A 14,187-nucleotide genomic window follows, 5' to 3' on the forward strand; every position below is an offset into this window, starting at 1 on the left:
ATTGATGTTTAAATCTGAGAGTTTAAACGTGAAAAAAATATACACTGAGATAAAAAAATAGTACTCTTTATTTACGAACCTTTAATTTGCCAATATCTAAAATATGTATTTTTATTTTATTTTTTATTTTTTTATATAAAATAGGAGCCATGTCGAATTCAAAAAATAAGTAAAACTTTTTCGAATCTACTACATTTTGCATGGTAACAATCAATTTTTCATTTCCTCCCCCTCCTATCTCTTAGAGAGGGAGGAGGAGTGTCGAACCATCATAATAACACCCTCTAAAACCTCCACATGTCAAGTTTGATCCAATTTGCTTGATTAGTTGTCGAGTTATGCAGCCCCCACCCCAAGACCTCTCCCCCGCACCTTTAGAGAGAAGGAGGAGTGTCGAACCACCATAGAGACATTTTTTGCCCCGTAATTCCTCCATATACCAAGTTCGGTTCCATTTATTTGATTAGTTCTTGAGTTATGTAGAAATTTGTGTTTCATTTGTATGGCATTATGTTCTTTATAACAAAACAGGTTGAGGTTCGATTCAATTATTCACAACATAACAGAAACTAGTCAGCAGTATAATCTTCATATAAAACATCTGATGGCTTTCAATAATTTGCCAAAGAAGAAAGTGATACAGATTTTCTTGAGACGGATATCAAAATTATGGAAAAAGAACTAGAGAAGTATTTAAAAACAGTATCTTGCATATCTATTACGTAAAAAGAAAAAAACAAAGGCATTATTCGTCATAACTATCGTTCTGATTCGGGTCTTGTCCATCTACATTTTCAGTCCTTGTTTACATCCCATAGCACATTTACCGAATCCAAATAAACAAATTTACGTCCTCTGGATACGTCAGGATTTCGTTCTAAAAATGCCACCAGGCGGATAAATTGCTGTTTGTTTATCTTTTTATTCATAAGAAGCAAGACAAGATTCAAAATGTACAAAAAAGCTAAATAAATACGAAATTAAACTTACTCCATTCCGCGTGACTAGCTTTCATCATCTACAGCACAAGTGACAAATATACCTGTTTTTCCCCGTGACATGACAGTATCGTGATATTCATAATAACACCGAGTTCATCAAAGTTGTCACGACGGATGAACTTTTCTGGATTGTACACACACGGTGGCAGCCGTAATAACGTTGTATACAATTCACTTCGTTTTCACCGTGAAGTGACGTTCGTGATCAGGCCCTACTTTTCCGAAAAAATTGGATTTCAGTTTTTGTAATTATTGAATGAGTTAGTTTTTTATAGTTTTCTCGGTTAAAGATAGGAGGCTTTTTCTATAAAATTGAGTTTTTTTTTACGAAAAGCATAGAGCTGTTATTTTTCGTTGTTGAGTCATTATTTCGCAAATTTAACATGTCTTCGTTCAATACTCCTATGTGACTAGACTAGACCTTCTTCTTCTTCTTCTTCTTCAATGGCACTAACGTTCCTAGAGGAACTTTGCCGTCTCAACGTAGTATTACTTGCGTCATTTTTATTAGTACTTAGTTAAGATTTCTATGCCAAATAACACGCCTTGAATGCATTCTGAGTGGCAAGCTCTAGAATACGCGTGATCACAGTGCAAGTCGGAGGAAATTTCTTTGACGAAAAATTCCCCCGACCAGAACGGGAATCGAACCCGAACACCCGGCATATTAGTTATGACGCTAACCACTCGGCCACGGGTGCACAGACTAGACTAGACCTATGCGGCTAGAATCCAATCTTCTAGCAGGAGTGATACGTTTTCAAAGAAAGCTAGCTTATTGGGTTCAATTTAATATGTCGATCATCTAAATCGGTTCAGTAGTTCAAATGTTACGAATTTTTGCAATAAGTCATTTTTGGATAAAAGGGGAAAAATGATTTTTCGGATCATCGGTTAACTTTTTTCTAAGTCATATATCAAAAACGAAAAAAAAAGTATCTCTGATATCGTGATACGTTATGTAAAAAAATCCTCAGCTTTCAAAAAAATATATATAGCGCCCTCTAGTCCAAAGCCATGAAAACAACAAAAAACGACTCTAATCAATGAATACGGGAATAAATTCCTTTATTTTTGCAATTTCAATATTTTTTTAATAAAAACTCAGCTGACTTCGATTTGATATATACATCATCTGTATTGGTTCAGTAGTTCAAAAATGAATTTTTGAAAAAAGTAATTTTTGGGATAAATGGAAAAAAAAAAGATTTTTCACACCACCCTAAAATCAAAATGGTCATCCTAACGAAAACATAAAAAGTCTAGTGTTTTGCGATAAAGAACAAACTACCACTTTTCATGGAAATCTGAGAACCACTATATCGGTTTGACATGGAATGGCTGAGTTTTTTTTCATTATGTAACAAGTCACTTGTTGGGTTTTGCTGCCTGTTGAAGCTTGCCCCGCCCACGGTATTTATTAAGAACAAAAAAGGAGAAAACACCTATTTATTAGAAAAAAATAGCTAAATAGGGTCCTTCGCATATAATTAGAAACATATACCTATTTCCTAAACTTTATTTCGATAAATAAAACCTAAAATAAAATTGAAACGACAGATTAAAAAAAAGCTATTTAAGGGTTAAAAGAAAGACGGCACATAGTCATACACAACACGAATTAAGGATTATATACAGCACAAACAACATTACACGACACATTGAAACATCGCTGCGGTTGGTAGTGCTGAAGGCGATAAAAACCAACCCGGATTTGGCGGGTCGTAGAGGATCCGGTTGGAGCGAGTGGGGTGTTGGACTTGTCTGAACCACGCGAGAGAGACTAGACGTGTTCTCGATTGGAGTGAATAATATAATCGCGTGTTAAATTGGAACGAAAAGACATTCTTTACAAAGTCGAAGAAAGAGTCACCTTCCGTACAAAACCCATCCAGCAGGTTGTAGCGGTCGCGTAGTAACGTAAAGAAGTTAGAAGATCGGTGACTACCGTCATATAACCAGAGCGCGGTGTGGCGTGTGGCGTGGCCGAGGATCAGTACCGGCACCCTGAACGACGAACGAGAGGACAAGGCGGCGACGATCCGAATCTCCGCCAAACCGGAGAAATAAAGCAGGAACGAGGGAGTATCAGTGGCGGCCACAATCTACGCCGAAAGTGAAGTCAACGCAGTAACGAGGGAGTATCAGCGGCGGGCCCTGACATGACACAATACACACCTGTGAGTACTTATAATTCTGAATAGGAGTCAGGGAATTAGGGCAGACAATAAATTGAATAAAGACCGTCTCTTTAGGAATCTATAACGTGGTGTTTCCCTTTTCCGAGAAACCTAATTTGGCTGGAATTGAGCCGACCCTGGGAGGGAAAGGAAGGAGTACATGCGGGCAGCTGGGCGTAGCAAGCCCTTTGTTATTATTAACAAAAAAAAAGAGTGATATTTTTTTCTCAAGGGATATTTTTTTCACGTTTCAATATTCTCTATCACTATATATATATATAAAAATGTTTTGTTCGTTTGTGTACTCGTCTGAAACTCTAAAAGTACGGAACCGATTGAGCTTAAAGTTGGACACAATATACAACCCACTTCAAGGAGTGTTGTTACGGCATAAAAAACTGGAAAATTGGAAGAAAAATGATTTTATATATGACCAGAGTGCGTTTCTGAAATTGAGCTTCTAATGAAAATCGACTATTCAGCAATAAATATGTGTTCTATGTGATGGAAACATCTTTTTTCCACGCGTTTGACAAAATCATGAACTGAAATTGTGTTTCGAAGTGATTTAAAATTTATCGATTTGCCTCATCCGTCTTTATATATATATATATATATATATATATATATATATATATATATATATATATATATATATATATATATATATATATATATATATATAAATTTTCTGTTCGTTTATGTGCGCGTTAAAAACTCGAAAAGTATGGAACCGATTGAGCTCAAACTATGATACAATATACAAAACAACCAAACACATCTAGGACTGTTGTTACAACATAAAAAATGAAAAATTCAACTCATCCATTCAACCACAATGTGCCACAGCAAAGCGTGGCAGGGTACAGCTAGTACTCTATAACTCTTTCTAAGACACTATTTCGGTACGACTCATTATTTTTGAGATACAATTTACCAAAGATTTCTCTTACTAAAATCGATACACCCTTTTCGAAAGTTACACTCAAGTCGAAAAATTCCCAATTGCTGCAAAAAACTCATATTTCCTTCAACCCAAACGGAATACAAACTTTCATTCGAATCAGAAATACATGTTTTTAAAATCTGCATTTTTAGGACGATTTCATTTGGGGTTCCAATGTGGTGAGCATTTTAAGCATTTTTGTGAAAATTTGTTCTCTACAATTGTAGCATCCGCGCCAACCAACATGCCGAAACACTGCAGGCGCAATATCAGCTGCTACTGCAGCAACGCGACGAACTGACGGCCAAATTAGGCGCTGCCGATGACCGGGAGTATAAAAATCAAGCCTCGCTAACCAACCTTCAGTGTGCGCTAGAACAGTTCCAGAAAAGTGAGAGAAAAAGTCCTTGCGCTGTTGTACTGTTAATAATTCAATCATAATTTTGTTTTAGACAGAGAACGAGACATCGAGCTGGCGACGTTCGCCATCCGGAAGGAACTCGAGGAAACGCAAAAGCAGGAGGTGAATTTGAAGGCTGAGATTAGACAGATGCAACAGCAGTTGACTGATGCCAAGAATGGTCTACTGGCGGCCGCCAGAATCTCCGACCAGCTGGAGATTGCCCAAGTCACAGTCGCGTCACTGAAAGATGAGTGTAAGTTTTATATGTCGAATGCGTTTTAGTCACTGACTCAACTTCCTCTGTCATCGCGCTATCATTGAAGAGCTCTATCCCATTTAGATAACATATCTGGTTGTGTGTTTTGCTTCAATAAGACTCAACGTTAAACCAATCAATTCCTGCAATCGCCCATTTATCACCTCCTGTATGTTCGTGCGCATGTTTGATTCTATCGTTTTGTTGGTCCCACTAATTGCCTCGCTTATCAATTACATTGCAACCTTATCTTTCCTTCCGTGTGCATTTTCTAATTAAGTTTTCCTAACAGCCAACGGCGCGCGCGCTCGTTCAGTGCAGGTAACTGAAGTTACTCGGTTTGATTAAATGTGCGCGAGAAAAAAAAACCTATCGACGGTGTCAGAGGCAAACTGTACTAACTTAAAAGTAACACATCTGTTTCGCGGGGCTACATCATTAACCCCTCAGAAAGAGAAGACGGGTGCCAACACCGGGAAGACACAGAAAGCTCGCACCAATCACTCAAACACACACACACCCAAACACATCGAATTCGTTCGACTGAAAGGTCAATATCAGCTGGTAATTCTGGGCTTTCTAAACCGTTATCGCTTCCCGGGATTCCAACTGATATCCACTTTTTAGTCGAGATGGTCAAAATTCAATCATCATTCCAAACCCCCCAACTTTTTTTTGTGTTAGCAGTGAAATAATTGAACATCATCTAAAAAGGGTCAATCATTCTCCAGAGCGTTTCGAGCAAGCAGTGAACAACCAGTGAGACCAAAATAACAAAAAAGCAAGCAAGGATGAATGGTGTTTTGTTGTTTGTTAGTTAGACTTGTAATGCTCATACACACATTTGGCGTTTCATAATCATTATCACCCGAGCACGACTTTTTGTCAGCACTATCAGACTATCAGGCTATGATTAGCATGTTCCAAGCGTGTCATACCTTAGCACCCATATAGACATGTATTTGCACACGCACCGGATCGCACAGAGAAGCACGCTTTCGGACAAGGTATTGGGTATTGATAGTTTATCTGTTGCAATGGGAAAAATGAAATGTTTTGACGCCCCAATCCGAAATGCTAGAATAAATCAGAAGAAGGTCAGGGAACATTTCAATTCTGAAAATCGTTTTCAACCGTTTGTGTGCTCTATGTGTTAGATTTAAGAATTTTGTTGTGTATTAGGTAGTGTTGAAAAGATATTCAGATTAACCCGTTAACCTGACATGACCCGACACAGAATAACTAGGGCGACGGGACAGACATACACACAAACATAGAAAATGTCATATCAATGATATCGTTTACATATTCCACCAAAGTATCAATATTATCCCTGTAGCCTGCCAGCTATTTTTCGGATTTTTTTTTCGGATGGAGAAAGATGTGCTCCTATCGAGCTGCGAACTACCCAGTGGCTGTTGTCAAAATGTTTTTTTATTTGCTTATTATTTAACGTAAAAATATTCTCGGCGCCAGCGGGATATAATTGATTCTGCGCCGGAAGCGATCATGGCGTTCTAGTTCGCTTGATTGTATATCATGAAGTACCAACAAAAGCAGAGTTCTCTGGTTCTCATTTGTGTCATGGTTCGTAGTTCGTTTGTTGTTGAATGAAAACGAATGCCACTGGACTTCTGCGAATGCCACGGGACTTCAATGACTTCTGCAAGATCATATTTGAACGAACGAAAGTGAGTTATACAGTGAAACGTTCAAAACACTGTTCACACTAGTTCACACCCAAAAACTGATGGCATCTCTATCCACCAATGCAAATTGAACGTAGGTTTGATAAAAAGAATCAATTCAATCGAAGCTGTGAATTGTGAAGTTTGAAATCTGGACTTTTCAAACTCAAACCTAGTTTCAAACTCACTGTATGATTTGGAAACGTTTCTTGTAAGTCCCACTACACTATAACATGAACTATAACACATCCAAGGTAGTCCCAAGATAGGCCTGGTTAATTTCAGCGGCCTCCATAATGACCACGGAATCTTGATATCTCTGGGGAAAGCCCTCTTTCCTAAACTTCGTCGTAGAAAATTTTCAATTTAGAGAATCGATTTTCCAGTTCGCTGTCGGAAGCTGCCATATGTTGAGCTTGAATTGCTTCAAAAATTTCGGCTACTTCCATAGACGAATTTGACCGTTTGTTGACCGATTATTGATTATCCCCTGGTCCGGAAGGTCTTTATTAAAGCATTTTGAATAACTTTCGACTAGACTGTTCCTTCCAACAACAAGCAAAATTGATACTGCATTGAGTCATGTCACAACCTTATACAGAGATAATCCTTTAGTTTGCCAATATTCCTGTTTTTGTTTCGCGTTGTACATCATACCAGAAGTACAGATGACGTATAATTTTGAGATAAAAAACTGCTGATAGGAGCGACGGTGAACTTGTTCTAGTATTCGAGGTCTCGGGTGGATCGCATAACACTCCATTGGCTGTGATCAGCCCATCGTCCATAAACAATTCAAATAGTGGTCTACAAACTCTATGTAGTCGACTTTTTTGTTTTGATTGGAATAATAATCAAGCTCTACAAAATCTGAACTCCTGCGTTTGTCCCTGACATGGTTGGAGTTTTGTCGAAAGATCGTGAACGGAACATCATGACATTTAAACCACCACTCTCCACTTCAATTAGGGAAATCGTTACTCAAATCAGCAACATTTTTCCCACTCAAAACGAAAAAAAACAAGAAAAATTCTTTTACATGAACTTTTCCATAACGAAATTTATCACTGAATATACTATATTTAGGAGTACCGGTAAGTTTCTTGGTTTTTTTTTCAAAAATTAATGCTGTATTCTGCAAAAATGGTTACAAATTTAATATTCAAAGTATTGTCCATCGCTAGTCACAACTTTTTCCCATCTTTCTGGCAATTCACGGATCCATTTGCGGAAATAATTGGCCAGTTTGTCAGCTAACCACGAATCGATCCAATTGTTGACTTCATCAAAATTGGAGAAGTGCTGGTCAACCAGGCTGTTGCATCGATCGAAAAAGGTAGTAATCGGACGGAGCAATGTCTGGAGAATACGGCGGGAGGGATAGGACCTCCCATTTCAGCGTTTCCAAGTATGTTTGGACCGGTTTCGCGACATGCGGCCGAGCATTGTCGTGCTGCAAAATAACTTTATCGTGTCTTTGCTCGTATTGTGGCCGTTTTTCCTTCATTACACGGCTCAAACGCATCAATTGTCGTCGGTAGAGGTCCCTCGTAATGGTTTCATTCGGTTTTAGCAGCTTATAGTACACTACACCCAGCTGATCCTACCAAATAGACAGCATAACCTTCTGGCCGTGAATGTTCCGCGCGGCCGTCGATGTTGATGCATGGCCGGGATATCCCTACGTTGTCCGACGTTTAGGACCCACTTTTCATCGCCAATAACGATTCGATGTAAAAAAAAACCCTTTCTTTTATGCCGTTGGAGCAGTTGTTCGCACGTGAAAAACGGCGTTCGATGTCTCTTGGCTTTAATTCATACGACACCCAATGTCCTATCTTTCGGATCATTCCCATTGCTTCTGAACGATCGGATATGGTTTGCCTACCTACTCCAAGTGTATCTGCAAGTTCTTTTTACGTTTGTGACGGATCGTGATCGAGTAGAGCCTCCAATTCTTCATCTTCGAACTTTTTTGGCGGTCCGGAACGTTCTTCGAGTTCCAAGTATTTATCACTTTCAAACCGCGCAAACTACGTAAGACACGTTCGCTCAGTTGGAACATGGTCGCCACAAACTTCCACCAAAATGCGATGACTTTCCGCACCTTTTTTCTTCATATTGAGATACTGAAGTAACACTCCCCGCAAAAACACTCTCGTTGGTACGAAATTCGTAAAATTCGAAGTGGCAAAAAACTATGTTTACGCTTCATCTTTTTGACATATACTGAAAAAGACGCGCAATGACGGTAGCTTTCCAACGAATGTCTGGAAATTTGTTTCATTGGAATAATAATCAAGTTACGCCATCTGTTGTAGAACCGAAGAAACTTACCGGTACACTTATTAGATATTCTACTTTCGATAGTGGGAATTAGGTATCTATTTCAGACATCCTCACACGGCATATGGAAATGTCATATGATGTCATAGGATGGCATATATTTTTGTTTTCAAGAAAAATATCTCAAAAATGTGTGCCACGCTCGAGTGCAAAACGAAATAACCACGATTTTGTTTAGAAAATATATGATGAGATGAGATTATTTTTTCCAATAATGTCCAAAAGTCTGTTAATATTTTTGCACATTAATGGAGACTTGTCATTACATCAATTTGATATTATATTAGAATTGTGATTAGAAAGTAAAGAATGCGAAATGTTTGTTAACGACATCGATAGTGAACAAGAGAGCACACTTATTCCACAGAGGCGGAAGTTGAGGGATAAAAGGAACCCTCTATCGCTAAGTGAGAATGAATGAGTTTGTCTTATTACGTTTTCGATATAAATTATAATAATGATTCTTTTGTTTTAAGATTTCGGCAATATTTCAGGGGTCGAACTAGGATTATTATATGCCACATACAACAAAAGAGTACTTGTATTTTTGAAATATACAAAAGAGTACAAGAAAAAAAACGCGTGTTTGTGGAGACAACACATATCTTCATTCTGTCAAGTTTAATACCTTTTTCTTAGAAACAAAAAAAAAAATAACGAGTGCATTTAAAGAAAAAAGCAAAACATTACTGCTTATGCTTATTCAAACTCCTCACACAACCTAACAACAACGAATCAGTTTCAATCATTTCAAAGAAATGGACACAGTCAATTTGGTAATTAAATTTTACCGTTTTACCATCGACACATTGGGGAAGCAAACGATTCCTATCATCAGACCAGAAGCTAGTCATGAAACTGAATAAGCGTTCGACTGTGGCATTATGGTTGAGAATGGCAAACAAGAACTGCGCGATTTTTAACAGTTCTGTGCTCGAACTTGAAACGATGCTTTGTAAATAAGTGATACATTTATGATCGACATGTAATCCTTTGAATTTCTCATCCCCAGCATTGGATTCAAAAAATGAAGAAAAGTTCGACACCTGATCGAACAAGGCACTTTCGTCAATTTTGATCCCTTTTCTATGTAGGTATTCCAAGCTTTCTTCAACAATAATGACCCATTCAGGTACTTTGTCTACTTCATCGCGGTGACCAGTCCATTTGTCCAAATAATCTAGACAGATTTTATACATCTCAATAAACGATTTTTTGATACTATCTGAGTGCTCGAAAAAATGCCTTTACATGAAGAGGAATGCTGAGAGTACCTATCCGAAAGTTATTTGCGAACGTTTTTGACAGTACAAACCGTTTCGATTAAGCTGTTGTCTGCCGCTTCAATATTCTTCATGTTATTATGAAACATTGTCATTAATGAATGGTCAAACCATGGCTTCGGAGGACTGTCAATTGATTTGAAATAACATTCCAGAACTGCGTACAAATGAAGTATACGCTCAACGGTGGGCATAAGGGAAAGCCATCGCGTTTTCGAATGTTTAAACACCTTTGTAGGAACGAAATCTGACTGATTATTCCCGACTTATTACGAGGATAGTGAATGTTTGTTTTGAAATGAAATGAACTACTGCAAAATTTATATGCACAATTTGATTCAAAAACAATTCTTTTATTGTTTATAACAATTTTCTTATTTTTGAAACATGACGACGGCCAAAAATGTACATATGGGCTTATTTTGCGAAAAGAAGACACTCATTTTTAACTGGAAAAGAGTACAAATGGTATCCCTAGGTCGAACCGAACAAAATATGTTTATCGTGGTGCATTATAGTGGTACAATTTAGACAATGGACGTGGAACATGACGAAACCGACCTCATGTGTAAACTTTCCTAATTAATTCCGACCGTTGACCACAGAGACAACATTTGTGAAGAGATAGAAGATAGATGATTTCACCTGAAAGAAACCGTAAGTAACGCGCGCGCTTGTGTGCGACACCAAGGGCCAGCGACAGTAGCAAAAGTTCTTTTCAAATAGAAAAAAAAAACAATCTGCATGCGCCTAGGGTAATCTCAAATTGTAACAGTGGGTTTTCATCTTGTAAAGTTCCCCGCCCTCAGCCCGGGGGCGGCTGAAATATTTTGCTATACCCACGTTACAGATTGGGGTTTCCCCGGGCCATGTTTCAGTCATCGTTGTGTTTTTTTTTGTTCTGTGTTTGCGTGTATGATTTGTCTTATTTTTTGATTAGCTATGAAGATGTGATGCTTTTTACTGTGTATGATTTGTTACCTCGATGTGTGCTTGTGCGCTGAATGTAGAACTCTGGTTTGCAGTACTAAGTGTAATTGTTTCCGAATGTCGTTCAATTGGTACCGAAATGATTAACGATCGATATTTTGGGCAGCATGGAATAATGGAACGTGTGACGAGCAGAGAGTGCAGATAATAGAAGATACGATAAAATCCTGTCCCTCGGATTGAGTATTACATCAGGTACTGGTGTCGACATTCGAGATGGAAAGAATCGGTTTCCTGTAGCAAACTTACCAGTACTTATGTTGTGCTCTCTCCGGGGACAGTGCATGCAGCGGACGTGTGATGTTATGCCTGCACTTACCGAATTGCATCCCGCAAGATAGGCAATAATGACGAATGGGCATGAGCGGAGTAAGACCAAGCTATTTTCTAACTGATTTTGAAATCCACACAGAACACCACTGAACATTTGACACAAATTTTCAGTTGATTCGCTAACGCCACCCAATGTATTGATTCTGAATTTTAGTGTTGAAAAGCAACGAAAAGTTCTACGCTCTCGAGGAACGCCTACAAACCACCGAAGCTAGTCAGGCGGACAAGGTGGAGAAGACGCTCGTGAAGAACCTAGTCATTGGATACGTCGCAGCGCCGAACCAGAACGACAAGCTTCAAATTCTGAAACTGATATCAGCGGTTCTCACGATGGATCAAAACGAATGCTACAAAATCGGCCTCAATCGAACGGGAGGTGGCTGGTTCAACAGCATCCTGGGAGGAGGCGGAGGTAATGTTATTTTCTATCCTCGTAATAAGTCGGGAATAATCAATCAGATTTCGTTCCAGGTGCCCACTACAACAAGGAAAGTCTGACTGAGGCATTTGTTAAGTTTCTCGAGAAAGAGTCCACTCCTAGGCCGACAAACGCGGGAGGATCCGGTCTTCTCAACATAATGAACCAATCACAACAACCTGCGGGGGGTTTCTCTCGCACCCCAACTCCAACGCAACAGCAAACGGCGCAGGATCAAAATCCGTACCCGGTACCCACAACACCCGTTCCAGTTCAACCTATACTGCTGGGTGAATCCACGATCCTTCAGCAGACCACCTCGTTCCAGCCGCCGCGTAGCTCCAGCTCAATATTGAAGGATATTCTGAGCGATTCCTGATTCGAGCTGTGAGGGGTTTGTTTATTAGCTAGCAAATCAGTAAGGTAGGCTCCTAAATACATCAGAAACCGTTGCGGGGTTCGAATTCGAAGTTTTCCGTATCGCTTGTGTATATATAATTTAGTGTGGTAACGATTGTTCAGACTGTTGATCCCTGTCTGTGGTTCGTAATGTTCGTCAGTACTGACTGTGCGAGGAGATGAAGGCAATACCATTATCTATCAACTGGATGGATTTATATATAAATTTCAACAAACATGATCTGGAACATGTTTGGATAAATTATAAACAAAACGAAAATTTTGAACTTATGACAAATTAAGCGCGAACTTTTTAGTGGACTAAAACAATCCGAATGCATATTTTGTCGAACGTTGGAACGGGATCCACTCAGCTGCGATAGCTGCATAGATTTAGGAGTACTTCAGTTGAAATGTTTCAACCTTGTATCTTTCTGTTGAATTATTTCATTTTTCCAGTTTCCATATCAACATTCCATTGAAAATACTTACGTATTTAACACGTTCGTCGCCCCGTCACCCAGATATGGGTGACACTTTCCTCGTTCAAATTGAATAGGATTTCTAAAAGGAATCAGAAAGAATAGACAGCTAAATGTAACTATAGGATATGAAGAACAATAATAAAATCATAACCATAGTATTAAAATGTTTATACAGGTCGGACTCGATTATATATAGTCGACCATTTTTTTTTCAACAATTATTTTCAAATCCTATACATAATCGAATCTCGAGAAAACAATTTTTTCATTAATGTATGAATGTCAAACATTAATAGAAAAATAGCTTTTTTTGTGATTCGACTATGTATTGGATTCGAAAATTAACGAGTCCGACCTGTAGTATACTTTTTATTAATTTCTAGTACGGATGGTTTGTACTGAAGTTTTTTGCGAAACCCATATAACATGATTTTGGCATGTGTGATTGTAGTCGGTTCGCCTTCAAATTGAAGAAAATATTGCTAGATCATGTGAGGGGCTTAGAATGCAAGGGGTGTAAGTGACTTGATCGATTTCTCTTCATCGACTTTCTCTTTTAATCATTACTTAACTGCAAACACATTCCCAGCTTATTTTACAATGTGGACGATTGGTCAAAACCTCAATTATCGGTCTCTATAGCAAAGTCAAGTTGGAACGTTTTTGTGCGCTGAGTTATTCACGAAAGACAAAGTTGATGAAGAGAAATCGATCAAGTCACTTATACCCCTTGCACTCTAAGCCCCTCATGTAAGAGTTGTCTACAAACTAAGTTGCATCATCATTTAATAGTTTATCCGCAAGTTGGACACTGCAATAAACTCAAAAACGTCGCGTTGGGCGACGAACGTGTTAAGAGGCTTCAAACATTGCAGATCTTCCTTCCACTTAAACCGTATCAACAGTAAAAACGAATATATCTTCACCGAAAATTACATAAGGTAAATGATTTTGGTTTGTCCAGTCGAAAATATGATCATGGTTTGTCCACTTTTTTAATGCTCTAATTCAGTGCACCCTTGTCAAATCAGGTATTCGAATGTTTCAAAACATATAAATAAAATTGTCTTTTTCATGATTTACAGTTGTTTTACAGTATACTAGCTGACCCGGCAAACTTCGTCCCGCCCATAATTTATTTCTCGTTATCACATTCACGTTTTCTTATTACGTGTGCTTCATGGATCCAATCGCAGAACTGTTCATTGATTGATCTTCTAATCCACCCTTTAAAATTAACTTTTACTATAAAATTCCTAGTACTTCTACCAAAACTCGTCATTATAATATTATTATTAGGGGATTATTTTCAGACACAATTCCCATTCAACATTTTCCAACCACTCGCAAATAACATGTTTCTCCGTTACATGGAATAAATGTTTGAAACAGAAAATATGATAAAATAAAGACAGCCCTAAATCGGACAATTCCTTCCTCGAGTTTTACTCTTATCAAC

The 14,187-nt window shown here is 38.4% G+C and overlaps 1 protein-coding gene across 2 annotated transcripts in view; it reads left to right on the top strand.

The window, feature by feature from the left end:
- The window catches only part of LOC129775063 (thyroid receptor-interacting protein 11), a 90,368-nt gene extending 77,823 nt beyond the window's left edge, over window positions 1–12,545 (top strand). For both annotated transcript variants that reach the window (XM_055779272.1, XM_055779283.1), the window contains 4 exons: window positions 4,355–4,518; window positions 4,580–4,783; window positions 11,581–11,838; window positions 11,898–12,545. In XM_055779272.1, coding sequence (XP_055635247.1) covers window positions 4,355–4,518; window positions 4,580–4,783; window positions 11,581–11,838; window positions 11,898–12,223 — 952 coding nt within the window. In that variant the 3' untranslated portion in view covers window positions 12,224–12,545. The remainder of the gene's footprint in view (window positions 1–4,354; window positions 4,519–4,579; window positions 4,784–11,580; window positions 11,839–11,897) is intronic.
- Window positions 12,546–14,187: the final 1,642 nt, after the last annotated feature.

This window comes from Toxorhynchites rutilus, chromosome 1 (genome assembly GCF_029784135.1).
Source record: "Toxorhynchites rutilus septentrionalis strain SRP chromosome 1, ASM2978413v1, whole genome shotgun sequence".
NCBI lineage: Eukaryota > Metazoa > Arthropoda > Insecta > Diptera > Culicidae > Toxorhynchites > Toxorhynchites rutilus.